Here is a 20,689-nt window from a genome sequence, read left to right as displayed (position 1 = left end):
TTTCTTGTTTCACTCTTGTTCTTTATTTATTTTATCATAAAATTATTCGACTCGCGTTTTACCCCGTCATCAAGAATGCTTCACACATGACGGTGTTCACATTTGTGCATGGCTGAATCTTGCGAAACCCTAACAGAATTCCTAACATAAAGCGGTAGCCGAACTACAGCAGTACATGGATTCGAACTTACGATCACACTGATCAAATGTTGGTCGTTTTTCGGTTTGTCTTTACATGGCCACTTCAAATTGAGGGTAGCCTATCATGCACGTAGCGTTCTTGGGCTGTCTGAGCGTGTATTTAAGAACTCATATGCGAAAGAACGGATTTACAAAAGCAGAATATCGTTATTTACCTTCATCCCGTCTTCTTTCTGGTTAACCATATGTCGATGCTGGCGTTTGTGAATGCACCTTCATTGTGGGCTCTGTATTACAGCACGACGGAATCCGACTCCGTTGTATCCGTAAACACGCTGTAACCCTGCTGTAGGTTTGTTTTGTCTCCCAAGGATAGTCGACTCACCACCGGTATGTCTCTGAAGAATCAATTTGAATCAAAAGTCAGTGTCATGATATCAGTTGCAGCTTGGAGGTACAGTGGTATGTACGCATAGATCTAGAGTACTGGGCTCCAAATTTTGTTTTTCGATATCAAACGCAACGTGACTAGAAAGGCATTTAAGTTAAGAAGGCTTTTGTTTTTTTGACAACAACACAGGCACATATTTGCTAATAATGTAGACATACGGGCCGACCTACGGGTCGTTTTCTTACGTTTACTCAAAATGTACTTTGTCTGGTTATAAGTAAACTGAAGATGGAAAAAAAGAATGCATTAAAATAGGAAAAATGGATAGCTTCGTTGAAATTCGCATGTCATCTATATATATACATGACTGCAAGTCCAAAAAACTAAAGTATGTTCGTCTAAACATATGGGAACTAGCATAAAAGAAGTCTTCACCGAAAACTGTGTCCAAAGTTCAAAAATATGGTAAATAGGGAAGTTTCGAGTTCGAACTCTTTTATCGCTAAAGGTAAAAGAAAATCCATCTGTAGCTGTCAGAAATATTCGGCAACTGTTTGTGATTTCGTATACTATAACATGGGCGTCTTAAAAAATTTCACAAAATGTTAATTAGAGTGAGCGACCGATGCATACATTTGAGGAGCTAAGCGTTTGTGAACTAAAGGAAAGAGCTCTCATTTGTGCCTCTAGAACATGGTGAGATTAGTGATCGGTAAACTGATGTCAGCAAAAGTTGTCTAAAAACAAGTTTTTGACAAGTCACTTCTTCCAAAGGACTTAGCGACACAGGAGTTCGAACTCGAACTTATTCCTTTGAAATGAGGGGCCGTATAGATTCATCATGGATAAAGTGGAAAAGAGCGTATATACAATAAAACTTTTAGTAATCTGTTGGTATATCGGCCAATATGTCATCATAGCATTAGGCCAAACAGAAAAGTAAGTCTAAACAATGTGGCTTGTTCTGTTGGTTTATCAGCCACTATAGAATCCCATATAGGAATGGTTATTGATTGTATTAATCTGTAAAAATTGCAGCTTTCGAGCGTAATTATTTTGTATCTTCAGGGGGGAATACAGCGCAGAATATCCGACTGACCGCGCTGTGGGTTTAACGTCAAGCAATTTAAGATAATTAGTCGATGGAGATAGTGGAAAAGCTGATATTAGCTGCACCGTTACCTTCTGTGTATCTATACAAGACAACATCCGGACATGTGGCGTGCTTAACTTGGGTGCTTTGGTTAGGGACAAGGCCATACATTGTGGCATGGTTGCTCGGCGAACAGGCGCCTTTTCACAAACCAGCTTGTAAGGTCACTTTTTCTTCACATCGATTTGACATGTTTGGCTTAAGCCCAGGCTAATTAATGAACCATCTCCACGATGAACAGTGATAAATTAAAACCAATATATGTATACATATATATAATAAATGTTTTTAAAACGATGTCAACGACTTTTTGTGACAACGACATTGTTCAGATTTAAAAGTAAATCACTGTCTGTGGATTGCATTTATGCCATTGTTGTTTTAACATAAAGGACGTTATTCAGCAATCTTCGGATGGTCGTGGGTTTCCCCGAGGTCTGTCCGGTTTCCTACCACCATCATATCGATGAAATATCCTTGAGTATAAGACGTAAAACACCAATCCAATAAATAAATTAATTAAAGAATGTTATACATATAGACGATGGCTGTCCGAGTTATGAGTGGAGGAATAAGTCGAAAACAACCAGGCTTTGGCAAGTGACATGTATAACGAAAACCCCTAGCACACATACACACTCATTATTGAACACACTGTCATAGTGTTGTGGATACCAGCGACTTGTGTGCATCTATAGTGATAAATGTGTATACAACGTATACATGTTTACATTTATGGCTAAACACAACAATAAAATAAATTAAAGCTGTTATCCAACATCGTTGCCGGGGTCCACACGACTAGACTTTTACCACTTCTTGTAGCCTGGTGTCTATAAACTTCATAATAGTGGTAAAAAAAACACACGAAAAAATGTAAAGGAATGTACTGGATTTGAACCCTATACTGCCTGGCATCATTTACAACTGTCCAAGTACTGAAGACTAGATTAGAGATTAGGCAGTTTTGATCTTCTGCTGACGCCAGAGGACAAAAGACAGAATGAATACATTGTTGTGAAGTTTGTGCCCGAGAGCAGAAGACAGAAATAATACATTGTCGCAGAGCTGCTAGGATTGGTAGTCTCTTGCCTGACAATTTCATGGTAATTGAAGAAAAAAAAGAACAAAGATTGGCAGTAATCAACTGGATTTGAACCGGTGACTGCTAGGGGCGATTTTCATTAGGGCTATGGTGAAAGGCAGTGAAAAGGAGAAAAAACATTGCACTCAAATGGCAGCTTAAATGTGCAGTCTAGCAATAAGCTTCCGTGTTTTTTGAATGAGAGGTCCTGTCAATTTTTGTACGTATGTATGCTGGGAGTGGGAGGGGGATTATTACTTCAAATTGTTGATTGTCTCTTTTTTGTCGTAACCTGAAAACTATACCAAGTACTAAAATAATTCTTACAGATTTGTAATCCTGACGTCAAGCAATACTAGGCAGTGTGTTTATTTAAATATTTTCAGCACTTTTTAGACTTGTAAGCTAATTTCATTGGTCAGTTACAGCACACCTTACATACCAAACAAAACGTTTTTGTACAATATACGTACGGCGATCCACCCAAAATCTGTACGTGAAATTTCCAGTAAAGATCATCAGCCGATTTACGGGAAAAGAATGTTTAAGCTTACCACTAAAAGTTCAAAATGGCTGCCAAATAAAGTGAATGGTCAAATAGCACAAAACGTCAAAAGCTTGCTTCATAGGTTCGCTATCAAAAATGTCCAGGTTTTTTTTTACCTTTACCGGTGTTGGAGATATTGCAAGTTTACGAGCTGACTGTGAATAAAAATAACAAGGTTTTAAACGCATTTCAATGGCAAAAGTATCAGTCTTAGCTCTTACAGTCAGAAATGAAGATATGTAGTTGATCTATCTACTGACCAATTTTCAGCTTCATAGCTATTGACGGTCACGTGACATTTGAAAAATGACACTAGAATGAGCTATAACTGCAATTTAAAGAAAAAACTATACGTCGTAGGAAACAATTAAAACCACAGTTGTCTTCGGCAGGCCAAACTACATCTAACTGTTATCTTGTTTCTTCAAATTCAACCACAGGTCATCACGTGACTAAAACAACCAATAGCGAGCTTCCACATTTCTCGACCGATTTGCGCAATATTTTTGAATCCTGACAGGTAGCCCAAGCGATTTGGTAATGCATGTGTAGAAAATTAACAGCTGTGACTCGCAGTTTTCTCACAAAATACAAAAACAGTTGTCAGAGAAGAAGAAAAATAATCTGAGCAGGAACAATAGCCTAATAATTTGAACGAGAACAAAAGTCTTCCAAGCGAAGTGAAGCTTGAAAGCCTGGAAGCCTAATAATCCGAACAATTTCAAGAGGTGTCCACTAGGATAGTAGCGTGGACCCCTAATAATCTGAACGACTTCAAAAAGCGTCCGGCTGGGACACTAGGGTGGACCCCTAATAATCCGAACAATTTCAAGAGGTGTCCGCTAGGATAGTAGCGTGGACCCCTAATAATCTGAACGACTTCAAGAAGCGTCCCGCTGGGATACGAGCATGGACCCCTAATGATAATCCGAAACATTTCAAGGGGTGTCCTGCTAGGATACTATGGTGGGCCTTTAATTAATATGAATATTTTAAAGGAAGTTCATTCGGCTACACTGACCTGAAGTATATCACGTACATGTATGTAGAGGACCGTAGATTGGGCTTTAAAATGGCAAATACGGCGGCCCAATGCTGATGTTCGTATAAACTGGTATCAAAATCGACCAGGCAGCTCTGTGAAAAATTAGCCTCCAAGAAGGCAATTACTAGCGTGAATAGATCTGAATAAGTTCAAAATATTACAGCGATGTATATAGTTAATCGATGCCCTGTTATTTACACTGTACTGCCATCTAGCCCATGGAAATACATACACTGAGCGCACAACTAAAGTTGCCGGGATGAAAGCCAGGTAATCGATGGCAACGTTAAGTGATTTCACGGATTCCCGCAATCAAGGCCGGTGTAGATTTTGCTCCTAGAGGGCCTGAAGGATTTAGAATTCGACTACACAAGGCTAACAGCTACTAAGGTATTAATATTCTGTCGTTGTCGAAAAAAAAGGGAACAGAATTACGGGATGGTGTTATTTTAAAGCGAACAACTTTACCCTTCCGGCATATTCACGTCCGAACAAAATGTTAATGGAGCTTAATGGATTTCAAAAATGTCACCGTTATGGAATTCTTTGTCTGGAAGTGCATTAAAAAAATGCAAAAAGTAAGGCATAAAAATTTAATGAATCTATACAGATTCTTATGGAAATGCGCTTTTATTTGCTTTACTTCCAAAGACAGGACTTAATTAACAGTGGTTACAATGTAGTTACAATGTACAATAGCTTAATTGAAGTTTATGTTCCACAACTGTAAAGACATGGGATAAAGCCTTTGCGGGATTTCGCCTCAGTTGACGAAAATCTATAAGAACATATTTAATCATATCTTAAAATTAATTTAGTTATTTTATTGGTGGAGGAAACCAGGCAGAGCGTGGGGAAAACCTACGAACATCCGTAGGTTAATGCAGACATGTAGGCCTTCCCACGTAGGGCCGAGAACAGAGCCACTATGTGATAAAATTACTTGATTGCATGAAAGTATTTAACTAAAATAAATTTAACGTGAAGGGCTGAATTATACTGAATACACACTGATAAGTTATATTAATCATACATCTATAAACAATGGAGATCAGAGAATCTATATACGATGTGAAGTGAAGTGAGTGAGTGAGTAGTTTGAATAAGTTTGAACAAGTCGTTCCTACACGCCAGAACTGTTGATATCAGTAAAATACCAAAAAATAAATTCAGAAAACTTTACCGTGATGGCTGTTCCATATTTGTCATGTGAGCTAGCTGCCTCACATATATAAATGCTTGACTCTACTCCGGCTGCAAGTATTAGTTACCTCTAATTGCGTTTTATTATACTTATTAATTTTACACCTAATTAAGTTGTATGCTTGGAATCAGTAGTAAACACCCCGAATAGGAAATCGCCAGCGCTTAGAACTGCATTACTTTTACTCACTCATTAAACTCCATGGATATATAAATATTTTCTTCCAGTATCTCTTTCTGGTCAAGCGACACACTAGTCAACATTATCTTACACCTACAGTTAAAACATATCAGAATTGTTGTCTCCTTTGGGTTAAAACTGAAAACTCTTTTGCCCATTTCTAACCACTCAACCAGGAGGTTACCAAGGTGACATCCAGCAAGCGCCGTTAAGAAAATGTGGTGCATGCCAGGTCGATTTTTTTTAGATGTTGTAGAGAAAAATGCTTCATGTGATGACTTGGCATGGTATCACACGCAATTAGGAAAATATATGTTTTGGGGGTAGAAGTTGACGACATAAACTGTATGAAAGTCAATGCGCCCATGTAGCCTTGACGCAAGAAATGCTAAGATGGCGAGAAGCATTTGTTTACATTACATTTCGGGAGGTCAATCTATATATATTGTCCGCTCTTATTAACTTTCTCCATCTATTTAAGAAATTATAAAGTGACCTGCGTTATATTTTTACAAACTCAATTACCATTTTAACAATATACATCGCACATTGATAAGATTAGTGTTTCAACGGATTATAACTTTTCTTATTATAAGGACAAATAAGGACAATTTCATTTGCTCATCGCTTACCACTTTCTGCCTCACAATCGATGGACGAACCTCGCCAGAAAACGTGTTTTAGTATAACGAGGGCAGTCGGGAGTGGATAGGGTGCTTGCCATTCCATCGCTATAGGGCACACGGGGTGTGGGTTCAGAACCAGCCTTGGAAAGGGGATTCGTACAATTCCCGCTCTCTCAGTATGTGAGGGCTTGATTAGAGTAAGTGGTTATTGACGCTTTGACGCTCAGTCTAACGTTTGATGAACGTTATATTTTTGCCTTACACAAATATGGCGTGCACATCTGTACGTCAGGCGTGACAAAATTCGTCAGTAGCTTACCAAAACTTTGGTGGTTTATCCCTGGTACTAGACCCATAAAATTGATCGATATCTGTAACCGATTTTAGTGAACGATGTTTGAGTGTGTCGTTACATAACAATCAATGAATGGATATCACTTAGTTAAACTGTTAAGGAGAGACTTTAATTGAAATTTTGTACAGCCGCACATAATATACTACATCACAAAAGGTTATATCTAGTATGTATGACCGCAATGTACCTGCTTTTACCCATTAATCAGCATTAATAATTAATAAATAGAGCAGACCTAATTGGCGATAGGCTTTCATTTGTTACATCAGTGTTATTAAACATCACGGATTACAATACGCTACATAACTGGAAAGAACAATGTACTTGCGGAATCCGATGTTGACACAATTAACATGCTAAATTAGTGTTAGAATCACTTTTCTGAGTTGGCGGAAGAGGTTGTTTTTTTCTGTACATTACTGTTATTCCTCACGGTGGAAAACCAGCGTTCAAAATGTCGGTAGTATTAAGATACTTTCTTTTAAATTTTTATACATTTGCAGTGGGAACCTGACACCTAAGAAAACCTTTGATTCATATGTCAATATAGGATTGAAGGTTTCCAGACTAAAAGAGAATTAACTATGGGTATAGTGTATTGATCAAGACTTGGAGGAATAATTCATTCTTGCAAATTTACAGCTAGGACTAATGTATATTATCTTCTTATATCGGCAGCGTCAACAGTGGGTCTACTTTTTCCTGAGTGACATATTGCCCAGTGTATAGTAGAGCACTCTATAAGAAAAGTGGAATGCACGAAGAATCTCAACAAAACCCAAGGCTATAACTTGGGCTCTTATGTCCTTGTGGACGTTATCTTATGTAAACCCTGTTAAATCTAATGTATCGCATGCTTCCATTTATGTTAATTGTTGATAATCTGGCAACCTCAGACTTTCCGAGTAAAGACCATAGCCAGTAACCGTGTGAACAAGTACCATAGTTTACCAATGAGGTTGAAAGTACATGTAAAGCTTTTCCATAAGTTCTTGTGGATATAACTGATGTAAAAAAAACCATTAAAATCAAGTATATGTCGGACGAAAAACCATGACAACTGTCAAAGTGAAGGTTTTTTTTTTTGAAACATTGCATTTCAGGATGCCCTTTTCTCAACATATAGCGACAAATGAGGTCACATCGATCAGGTTTATGGTGCTTAACATATACACGATAGCACCCCATGGTTTAAAAGTAGGCCTATTCTGCTGGGTTTGAAAATTTTTTAGAAAAATGATCTGTACCGTTGATGAGCGTCCAATGATCTTTCATCTGACATATACTTTATTATAACCTTTCCTTGGCTTTTAAGTTTCCCACAAATATTTCTTGGACAGTTTCATGATAACAATTGTTTTCTTTTGGGGTGGGGGGAGAGAGTGAGTTGTTGTACTTAACAATTTTTCAGTCGTATGACGATAAGGAATCCTTAGAGTTCATGTAATGTGCCTCCTTGATTTACACCGCTCTTGTATCTAGTGAAGCTTCACTGAGACGCCTTAGAGAAGGCAAGTAAGTCAGCCCGCCCGAGCCATTATACTGATGCAGGTTAACTAGTCGTTGCACTATCCCCTTCATGCTGAAGGCCATGCGAGGAAGTTACAACTTCCTCTTTTAAGATCTCGGGATTAACTGGACTCAGGATTGACCCTGGGTCTATCGCTCCCGAAGCGGACGCTCTACCAACTGTGACATCGGGGCTGGTTTTAGGGGGGAAGAGGAGTGAGTATAAGTTATCTGTGACAAGCGATTTATCTACAGTTGTAGGAAGTCATCCAAGGGAAACTTGTAACCTACAACAGTATCTTGTTTACTGTCCCATTATTTATTACGGCTAGCCAATATTCCACACGCAAAGGCTGATGATGTATAAATAATATATGCTCTATAGACTGGGTATATATCGCAGATATAGGATACCAGCTGGCATATGTATGCTATAACTAAATCTCTTCTATTGTAAGGGCCGCCAAACGGATTGTTCATCACGTAACTGTAATAGCTGCTCTCGCTGATCGGGTGATTTTAAATGCTGCACATTTATTGTACCATTAGCAACCGAGTGATAAGATTGTATTCTTAAAATCTGGCTGATATCTGACGTCAAGGAGATTGTCTGATACAATGGTACCGGGAATGCCCAGGTTTCTGTACTGCACATCTGCCGTCTTGTGTTGTAGAATCAATGCATAAACCAATATAGATGGTTTGCAATGGCAGCCATCTTTGAGGTAAGTTTGGGTATACTGCATATTGTATGCCCTTACCAGCCAAGGGCCTCTACCCAGCTTATGATACCTTTAACAACAGACACATAGTTGGCTATACACAAACTTACCTCAAATATGACTGGCATTGCAAAACATCTATTGTTGACCGCGACCATGCAAGTTTAATTCACTTAACGGAGCAGACCTCATTTAAATAAAGTACGCATCAACTTCATTCCACTCATTCTGTTAAAGAGGGAAGTAAAACTATTATATATGTGTTGATATTAAAATGATGAAGTCTTGCAAGAGCCATGATCGATATAGCCCAACTAAATATGAAACTTGCCGCATAAAAAGCAGATCTATGTTAAACTGTCTAACAATAATTCTCCATTTAACTCGCTCAACTTAATTTATTTATTTATTTATTTATTTATTTAATTGGTGTTTTACGCCGTACTCTCAAGTTAATTAACTTAGCAACTTAATTCGCTACGTTAATACTGAAATAAAGGCATTACGTTTTGAGTCATCTGAGTGAAGCATTCTTTCTTCTAATAATAACGATAACATTTTAACACTCTAACAATAATCTGAGCTAAAGTGAAGAACAAAATTCCAAGAACTGTCTAAATGCAAACAACAACTCCTTGGATAATGTATATAATAGTGGATTTAAAGGCAATAAACAGTTACATTTTACATACAGAAGGACTATATATATACCACCTATCATCATAATGCTGGCCACCGTCGTATAAGTGAAATATTCGTGAGTACAACGTAAAACACCAATCAAATATAAAAAAAAATAATTCTTTTTCTGGAACAAAAGTAATCGGCAATAACTTGGAGAATTATTAAAGAAAATCTCGTCAGACGATATAGTAAAGGTAAAAATGTTGATACCAATGACTTGCGCAGCGATGAGCATTATTGTCAAATTATTGTCTTACTCGTTATAACTGAGTGAGTGCGTGCTTGAGGTCTAACGTCGTACATAACAATTTTTCAGTCATATGACGACGAAGGAATTCTTAGAGTCGTTATAACTGAAAAGAATGATTGATGACCTGACTAATAAATAATAATAATAAAGTAACTAATCATAAAACGATGATGAACAAACGAAACCATACCTGTTCTCTCAACCATAAAGTCGTTTTGTTTCCACTCCCGTATATGATCTCAAAAAGGTAGAAAGTCCTCAAGACGTTGAAATTCTATGTTGGGCATATCCAGCTCATCATGCTCTGATCACTAAAGATTTAAACAATCACCTCTGATAAGACCATTGTTTTGGGGTGCATGGTATATATGGTGCAGCATAAACTGAGAATACCCTGTGTCATACTTTCACCATGCAGCCACCCACGACGGTATTGAGCGACAGTTGGAGTTAACTTACTGATCAGTTTAAGTACAGGATTTATCGAATACCCCAATGGGGCTTATTGTCTAGGTGTACCAGTTCGATTAACATCCCACATCACTGGTGGAGACAAACACACACCTATTAACAGTTAATATATAGTGGGTTCCAGTCAAACATGTTCCGAAGTGATCATCTGAAGCCTCAAGCAATCCATGCTATCGGATAGAGGTCAGGTCTGAGAAGCAACTTCCGTTATAAGCTTACGTCATGCAGCCTGGGAGACCAATATCTAATCTGTCGTAGGGTTCATACCTTGCTCAGTTACCGCTTCTCTGGGCAGACGTCCGATGCACTAGGCGTTACCCAATGTAAAGTCAATCTGTTGAAGCGGTTACTCCAAAAGTGTAATCAAATCAATTTCGCATATACTATTAATAGGGTCTGCCCTGTAATTTTCTTTCCTCGTACCGCGGTGCCTTGCTAAGTCACGTGGTCCAGTGCAAAAGCCTATAGCCGGTTTCGCACACGGACGCCGATTATCTCGAAGTTCCCCGAAAATCGGATTTCCGGGCAAAAAATGTCGGAGCAACGGGTAGCATTTATCAGTTTTTCTCTGTATTATTGTGTGCTTTTTAATTAACAACTGGGCTGAAACGTGCTAATTCTCCATACACACCTTAATATATCATTAAAAAAATTTATATTACACGGATGCGGATCCTTTTCTTTTCATAATAATTATAGACAGGTTTTGAACCAGACCTGGACTTATGGTTGACTCCTTTCCACCTGTGAAAATTCGATTGATGTAAAACCTATTATTCAGAAATATAATTACTAAGGCATTGTTGTTGGTAGTTAGAACAGTACATCGATTTTCAACTGGCAGGACACACGAGGTGCGGGTTCAAAACCCGTGGACGTGGCTTTTATAGAATCCCCCGCGGTCGTGTCGCCGTTTCGGCTGTCCTATGTCCGTTGAAAACAACTTGTCTTCCACCAGTAATGTGTGCATGTCTCTATGTGGGAAAAGTTCGTCAGTAGCTTGTAACAGACACTCTGCTTTTCTCTATCAATAAAACTGACCACCATTGTGTATGTGAAAACTTCTCGAGTACTAGTACATGGTGAAGCAACAATCAAATAAATGTACATGTATGAACAAATATATCGTCATCAAGCCTGTACGGAAAAATAACACATGGAAATTCCAATTAATGAGGAGGATTTCTGCCCCAAATTTGTTTCACTGAATCAAGTTTATGACTTTATTATGATTCAGCACGGTTAAGTATTGAAAAACGAGTTTGACCGAACTAATATGTTTTTAACTTGGTCAACTGGACAACCATTATATGCAAATCTTTGTTTATGTTTCACAACTTAAAGTAAGCCAATGTTGTGTGTACTGCTGTAATATTAAGCAGAAGAAGTATAGAAAAAAAGTAAATAACACAAAGGACTGTATATTCATCGTGTTGAATTATATCACCACGCTGGATACATGAACAGATGTACTCAAAGCGTAACTGAGATACATATTTTGTTATATTCTATGGTACAGGATTTGAATCCTGATGTCACTCAGTTGCCTAGAACGTAACTTGCATCTATCCAACATCATTGAAAACTGATAGCTGCTTTTCATGATTAGCTCTTATTTTCGTACTTTCCTAGCTCTTTGGTGGTTTGCCATAGGCTCCACGTCGTTTTGGGAATTGGCTTTGAAATTCGTGACCTGAGAGGTCCATTTTGGTTGGCGGTTTGTATACGAATGTCTTTTTCCACGCATAGATTTGTTCTAAAACCTTAATCTTTAACAGTTAAACATGCACACATACATGCTAGAAACTTAGACACAAATATTGCTGAATTTCTGTTTCCTAGTTTTGATATTTTATTTTGTTTTGGCAAAATAGTATTGTGTCTACTGGTATAAAAATTAAACGGCGAAAATATAGAAATACATCATAAATAATAGAAATCTACGCGCCGAAAGAGACAATCCTTCAACCGAGATGGACGTTCCAGGTCAACAATCGCAACCACATTTCCCAATGCGACTTTTAACGGAAACCACCAAAGAAAGTACAAAATAGGACGGAACTGTGCAAAGAAAAGCAGCCAATAATTTTCAGTGATGTTGGAAAGGCGCAATGTATGTTTTAGGCAAATAAGTCATATCAGAATTCAAATAAACATGCGCCCATGCCAGAAACTTAGACACCCATGTTGGTAGAATTCTGTTTCCATGTTTCGACAAGACTTATTGTTGATTTCGCCCAATCGAAATCCACTCGGTGCCCTCTGGTAGCGTATTCTAGAATGCTTACATAAAAGTTATTCGCTTTAACAACAACATTACTCATGTGAATTCTAGATCGATGTCGTATAAGAAAGTACGCCACAGAGACCTGAAGTACATATCGGACAACACGGAGCAAAGAGACGGATCAGGGCTGTGCGCCACGTGCTAGATCGCGTATCCCGATACCACACGGAATAAACATAGTTGACCCGTTTGCATTGGGTTAAATGGATACAGTGATATTTGCTTACTTTGGCAGTTTAAGAAATTAATGATGTATGCTGTGCTAAAGATCATTTCCCTGCAGGTTGAGATTACACTCATGTTCGATTATATTGCTGTACACATATATTGATGAAAACAAAGCAAATTTGGAGTATGGATCCAATTCGTATATAAAAGCAAATGTATCTAACTTGCTTTACGCTTCTACCACCAAAAGCTTGACCTTTGTGAATGTACGAAGCACATAGACTTGTTTAAGCTTAGACTCACTACTGGTGCCCTCGATCTTCGTAACTTCCTATTGGTAAACCAAAACTATACTTTTCAAGGAATTTCCATCACATAAAGTGCTATTAAAATTTGGCTAACCCGAAAGTCGCAATGTTCCCAACAAGCTTTTAACTACTTTGTTGCGATTCGAGACCGAAGATCTGAGACAAGTATTAAATGAAAAAGTATGTCACCAGCCGTACAAAATCTTGTCACTGATACTTTGAACTTTTAGGACCGCTTACGACGTCTGATATTCTCACGTGGTTTTTCAAAGAGCTTCAAGTAATTACTACTACATATTGTTCTTAACACGTGATTAATTTGACTCTTTTCTCTTATTTATTTATCTATTTATTTGTTGGTTTTTACGCCGTACTCAATAATATTTAACTTACACGACGGCGGTCAGCATTATGGTGGAAGAAAACGAGGTAGAGCTCGAAGATAACCCGCCGCCATATGAGGGTTACTGTTATTCTTTCGCTACATGCAAGTATATATAGCATACAACAGTATTTTTATTTGTTTTATCGGTTAGTCTATACGCCACACGGGGTGATGTTTGCCAGTAAACAACCAGTAATCTGTCGGTGGTTTACCCCAGGTGGGCTGGTTTTCTCCACCGATGAAACTGATCACCATTGTGTATGTGAAAAAAATTCTTGAATATGACTTCAAACAGCAGAAGTTAAACAATCGCATAAACCAATCAATCAAATGCCTAAAGAAGCAGAATTCTTTTTGTTATCAAATATAAACATATACCTGGTGATTATTGCCGGGGGATAGTTAAAGGGCGTAAAGTTCTTTAAAGAATATTAGTAAATGAAGTTTTATCTTGCAAAATTGTTTTAGTGTATTTGTATTTAAGGAGACCATTTTTAGCCAGTGTCATGCTGGAGGCTCTCTCTAGACATGCGCGTTTCCACAATCATTTGGCTATAGATTTATGCCGTCAAATTTATGGTATTTAAAGAGTAAACAATGGCGCGTAAACGGTAGCAGATAAACAAATACCTAAGTAAACAACAAAATCTAAAAATAAACATGTCAGAGTTTAAATCAGATTATCAGATCAAAGGTATAGAAAACATAAAAATTAAGTAAATTTCAGATGAAACAGTTAGTTGTAAATATGGCCTTAACAGTTTTTTCGATTTCTCTTTAAAGTGAAAAAGACATTTGAAAATAATTTTTGTATGGTGGGTGTTTGGGACCACTTCGTTGTATATATATTTATTCAATTATCTTATTGGTGTTCCACACCGTACTCAAGAATATTTCACTTATACGACGGTGGCCAGCATTATGATGATAGGTGGTATATATATATAGTCCTTCTGTATCAATGTTATGAATGAGTCTCTAACACATGTTTCATAAATATATTTGCTATAGAATTTTGTCTTTTCATCTAACAAATGTGTTCAACCTAGATTGCCATCATATTGTGATCAACATTATTATGCAGCTTCGATAAATAGCAAAACGTTGTCTCAAAGGCTCCGTGGAGACTATTTTGTCTTATCTGCCAACAAGAGACCCGGTTGAACTTTCTTGAAGCGAATGGTAAAATTCCGTTCTTCGGCCCGGGATGTTCTGACCCGTGTGCTGTCAAGATTCCTTCCCCACCCCACCCCCACCCCCACCACTCCCACCCCACCCCCACTGTCCATGACCTCAGCTGACCAGGAAAATTGACGCAAGGTCGTGGCCTAGAGAAGGGCACACAAAGATGTTGCGGCAGGCTGGTGACCAGGTAACTTGGCACCACGGATTTCAGTCAGGGAGAAATGACCTCGGACTATGAGGATGGGGTGTCGTTGTTGTTTACCTAACTGCGATGCCCTGAATTGTCGGAGTCTTATTTCTAACAGCTTCTTTTTACGATCAGTTCATGTAGAAAATAAGACAAATCACATGTTAAACAAGACATATTTCTTTTTTTTTAAAATTCTTACTTCATCAATAAGAAATGATGTCTCCAGCAAAGGTCTCTCTGTCGGAAATTGTCTGTAATCACATCTTGACAGAGTAGGCCTTCAATGGAATTCATCTGACATATTTACAAGACAGTGAGACAAACCGGCATTTATCATACCTTTGAGAAGTGCGTCCAATATTGCTAGAGAAAAAGATAGCATAAAACTGTTGCTCGCTGGTTGATTACATTGGAATTGATACCAGCAAGACGTGGATGTCTTACATAGGACTACTTCTCCAAACTTGGATGTCATGTGAGTGGAGAAATTCCTACATCAGCGCCCGTCAGGAGATAACCCCCGTGCTGGATTAATGTTTGATTAACTTGTATATACCGTGGATTTGGCAGAGTAATACGGCGACCCTTGTGCTCAGTGGCATCGTGGGAACAGTGAGCTCAAGCCCTACTTACAGGAAACCCACCTCCCTCTATCTCTTCATGAGGTATCGAAACCCAAAGGGCGTAATCAGCACTTTGTAAGTTTTACCTCACACGTCACAATGTGGAGCTCTGTTGAGATGATCGCCTACACGACACAGGGCAGCATACTTCCCCGCTGTCTAGGGGCGGGGTAATACGCTAAATCGACATTCTCTCCGACTCGGGCTGATGTGTAACTCTTCATGTCAATAATGAACTTAACAAAAACATCTGGGAACCCTGATATTGAAAACGAGAATCCCACAAACGATGCCGACGAATGGCTGAATTAGCGATATGTGTGTGGGAAAATTGCAGGGATTTGACTTCGGACTAGTTGTTAATGTCTTTTCTTCCATAACATGTAATTCTTGTATATTGTTTTGTTGTTCAGATCAAAGTATATGTATAAGTAGATTGAATAACCATTTGCTCGTATATGTACTTTTGATGGTAGCATTTAGCTGTTTGCTAAACAATCGTGGGATCTTTTCTTCATCAGAAAATGGTATTATTATCTAAGCCAGCATGCTCTCAAGTCTGTGTGAATCAGAAAAATCAGTTGAATTGTACGCATGCGTATGTAAAGGCTAAACACGTGTATCAGTGTGATTTAAATTAATTTGATGAAAATATAAAAAAGCGATAATATATTTGTTCAAACATTTATTGCGGAGTTATGCCATTCAACTGGCGAAGGTCGCTCTTTTCAAGGGTTTCTTTTCTGTTTTCATATATAAAGGACCACCATCCACACACCCACACAAAAACCTAACTGATGCCAAACGTGTGAATAAAGCTCTTGAGAACAGCATTAAAACACCAATAAATCAATAAATCACTCAATCGCCAATCATTGGGTAATTTACCAAAAAAATGAAGTTTTCGGTGTATTTATATAACATAACAAATATTTTAGATAATTATTCAATTTTCTGATGAAGAAAAGATCCCACGATTGTTTAATCTCCTGATCAAAGTTAACAGATCATACACGGAAATCGAAGGTGAAAAGCGGTACACCTGACTGCTTGTCTGTGTTGAAGAATGAACACTTATCGTTTCAACTTTAGTACATAGACTGCCGAAGGAAGGACTAGAAAAAAGCAACAACATGGAATGGGTGTAGCTGTCAGCTGGAAGGAACATAAACCCAACCTATCACCTGAGAAGATTGTCTTACTTAATCAGATTCGTTTTATACTAATCAATGCCAATCCATGTAAAAATACAACTGAGCCTTAATTACAAAGCCCAAAGGGAGCTATTGGATGGTTTTCCTTTCCTTGTTTATTTATAATAACACGTGTTTACTTTAACAGTGTATATTGGCTGTTTACATTGTGTTAATGGCATTTTCATTTAGCATACATTGTTATTAGGCATATACAATTAAAGTGTTTAACACGGAATGGTTGCTTGCAAACATAGAGTTCAGTCCAGCACGTGTTCCCAGGGGACGAACTCCTCTCAGCAGTGGTTGTCAGGGAATTTTCGGCAACCAGGTAATCTCAACCATGCCGTCTGTTAGAAAACTTTATGTCAACCTAATTTTGGGAAAGACGAATGCTACAAACAGTACCGAGAAAGAAAGGAATTAGAAGTGAAGGTGTGGGAAGGGCAACCTGAGAGAAGAATTCATGCAGACCTGTTGTTAACTTGGTCAGCAGGTGGCTGAAGAAGAGTAGTCAAATAGGCGTATGAAAGAACTCCCGTAGCTATCAGGTTCATGTGTGTGGGTATCTGCTTATTTTTCACTCTCAGCATACATACTTGTGACTTTCTGATCAGCTTTCTGTTTTTACAATATAAGAAACTCTTCTCGCTTTCTTATATTCTTCCTTCTTACCTGTGGGACGTCCATATGGTTGTCTTCAATTAGACAGCCTGGGTCGAGTCACACCTAAGACTTTAAAAGAGGCAGTTGTAACTTTCTCGCTTGGCGTTCAGCATGAAGGGGATAGTGCAACGACTGGTTGACCCATATCAGTATAATGGCTCGGGTGGGGCAGCTTAATTGCCTTCGGTAAGTCGTCTCAGTGAAGCAGCACTAGATAAAAGAGCGGTGGAAATCCGTTTTGAGACAAGGAGGCACATTACCTACACCCTAAGGATTTCTTCGCCGTCATATGACTGAAAAAATGTTAAGTACGACGTTACACGCCAAGCACTCACTCACTCAATTACACAGTACTTTTTAGCTACATTTTAATATAAAGTTATCTCAAATATTAACACCGTTAATTTTTTGATATAAAAGGAGTTCAGTGGTTTCAAGAAATCTATTTGACACGATAGATCAAATGGCCATGCACGGCCTGTTCATATATGAGGGTTAACGTGCGTGTTGTAATCTAAAACTTTAGGGTATTTTTAACAACCCTTGGTCACCCTTTAGCTGATAAAACTTATTTTTTAAGTTTTATTATGTGAGGATAAAAATCTTCTTGAAACAGTCCGTGTTCGTATTTATAAGTGGCCATCGCTTTGCTTCTTATTGTTTAATATCTTTTTAAAACTTTATTACTTACTATCACGTGGATCACGTGGTGAATTGACAGTTTTGCTGTATTCGTTCAGCATTAAAACTCGGACACGCATCGATGACATCTATATACAGAACACTTCCACCAGAGCATACTAAACAGATACGGTCTTTAATCTTTTATATGGCACTGCTGCTCTTCTACTATACATAGATAGTATATATCCACAAGGTTGCAAACACATGTAGCAACCACCAGAATATAGGAAATGAGAATTCGAAACCGGAGAGAAAACTTTAAAAAGGGCTGATTTCGTCCTTTCCACACGACGAATTCTATTTTGCTTTATCTTATTTCTGCGAACCACACAAACAGAAACACTGCGTATCCATTTTTATGTATTTAAATAGAAAAAAGAGCGGTGACGTCTAAGATAGAAAATATACAAAAGTGTCATATATCTAAAAGGCACTATTTTATTTTTACTAAATATCGCACTATATTCAAGCATACTCAAAGCAAAAACAACATGCAACAAAATGAAGGAAGACCTTTAGCAGACCTTCCTTGACAATGTTAAGTGGGTCCATTTGTCCAATTCCGTCACTATGTCTACAACCGTCAGTTCATATGTGACATTCTCTGGTACAATCTTACTGCAAACGTAACCACACATATGCTCCAGATCCCGGAATTTCATTAACAAAGATTCCTGAGTCAAATTTGAAAATCTTTTTTTGGACATACATACACGGGTGAAACAAATAGTAGTGGTTGCTAGCAGACGACATGACGAATGTGATGTCATTAGCTGTCATCAGAACTCCCCTATGACCGTCCGTCAGCCAACGCCGTAACTCTTTCTGTAAACAATGGGACTGAGTCTGAAAACTTTGCTGCGTGGTGACAATTTTGACTTCATCTGCCAATAAGAGGCCTGTTGGAGCCTTCTTAAAGCGAATGGTAAAATCCGTTCTCCCGGAGTTAAAGTTAGTAGGCAGCTGTTCCGGTTTCAGAATTCCGTTTTCAGGTCCGGCCAGATGACGGATCCTTGTACTGTGAAGATTGTCCCCCTGTAGCAGGAGTCTGTCGATGACCTCAGCTGACCAGGAAGACGGGCACAAAGTCGTGGCCTGGAGAAGGGCACACAGAGATGTAGCGGCGGTCTGGCGACCAGGGAACTTGGCACCGCGGATCTCCGTCAGGGAGAAATGACCTCGAACTGTGTGGATGGGGCGTCGTTGTTGTTTATCTGACTGCGATACCCTGAATGGTCGAAGTATTACTTCTACCAGCTTCCTTTTGCGATCTGTAGAAAATAAGACAAGTCACATGTTAAACAAGGCATTGTTCCTTTTCCTTTTTATGCTTCATCAGTAAAAAATGATGTCTACCGCAAAGGTCTGTCTGACACAAATTGTGTATCTTCACATCTTGATATTGTAGGCGTACAATGAGATTCATTGGAGATGTTTACGAGGCCATGTAACAACCTACATTTATCCCACCTTTGCGAAGTGTGTCCATATTGCTAGAGAGAGAGAAATCATAAATCCAGCCACAAGTTAACAGTTGTTGCTCAGTGATTGATCACATTGGAAATAATACCAGCAAGCCGTGGATGCCTTATATAGGACAACTGCTCCAAGCAAGGATGTCAACGTGAGTGAGACAGGAGGTACTCCTTACGCCCCCCCCCCCCCACCCCCTGCTCGATTTACGTTTGGTTGACTTTTGTATACTGTGGTTTTAGCAGAGTAATACACCGACCCTTCTGCTCAGTGGCATTGCGGGAGCAGTCCCGTGAGATCAAGCCCTCTTACAGGACATCCCCGACCTGAATCTCTTTGGACAGGTATCGAAACCCTGGGGCGTAATAAGCACTATGTAAGTTTCACCTCACACGTCCCAGTTTGAAGCTCTGTTGAGAAAACGCGAACAACGCAGGGCGAAATCTGTCTGTCTCCCGTTGGGTGAACCATTGTGGATGGCTGTTTCTGAGTGGGGCATTCAGCTAAGCCGGCATTCTCCCTGACTCGAGCTGATGTGTAACTCTTCATGTCAATATGGAACTTAACAAAGAGCTGAAGTACATGTACATTTGCGCACTCACTTATAGAAAAGCGGTAATCCCACAAACGATATCAATGAATGGCCGAATTAGCGGTATCTGTGTGGGAAAGCTGCAGGGAGTTGACTTCTGAGTAGTAGTTAATTTCTTCTTCCCAAATCATGTAAACCTTGTTAGCTGTGCGTTGTTCAGATCAAAGAACATGTATAAGAAGATAGCATGTACTCGCACTTGACACTTTTCATGGTGTCTAGTTTTAGCTACTTGTAATGTTCAACTCTTAGCCATCATGCTCTCAAAAGATGTGTGTTAAATCGGTATATGCTGTGGCGTTTGGCGTAGATTATTTGATTGGCTTTATGTTAACAAGGTCTTGTCGCTTGACTTAAATCAAAAACCTTCATCTTTTATAATTAATAACCAGATAAACCATTGATGAATGTGGACAGCTCAAATCCATGATCTCAATACATGTTTGCGAATCGTACATTACATGCCAAAGATCAGAATCTGGCACAAAGACATTGTCTCTGCATTGTGATAGGTATAGAGGATTCCTGCACATGTAAGAAACGGAAGGTGAAAAAATGATACACATGTGATAC

At 38.7% G+C, this 20,689-nt stretch overlaps 1 protein-coding gene across 1 annotated transcript in view; it reads right to left on the bottom strand.

The window, feature by feature from the left end:
• Positions 1–20,073, bottom strand: part of LOC135467112 (uncharacterized) — a 33,861-nt gene extending 13,788 nt beyond the window's left edge. The window contains exons 1-2 of the mRNA XM_064744873.1: positions 19,917–20,073; positions 18,765–19,322 (exon numbers count right to left, since the gene is read on the bottom strand). Of these exons, the coding sequence (XP_064600943.1) occupies positions 18,765–19,322; positions 19,917–20,073 (715 nt within the window). The remainder of the gene's footprint in view (positions 1–18,764; positions 19,323–19,916) is intronic.
• Between the last annotated feature and the right edge of the window lie 616 nt (positions 20,074–20,689).

This window comes from Liolophura sinensis, chromosome 6, assembly GCF_032854445.1.
Source record: "Liolophura sinensis isolate JHLJ2023 chromosome 6, CUHK_Ljap_v2, whole genome shotgun sequence".
In the NCBI taxonomy this organism is placed as follows: Eukaryota; Metazoa; Mollusca; class Polyplacophora; order Chitonida; family Chitonidae; genus Liolophura; species Liolophura sinensis.
This window is presented reverse-complemented; position numbering and strand designations above follow the sequence as displayed.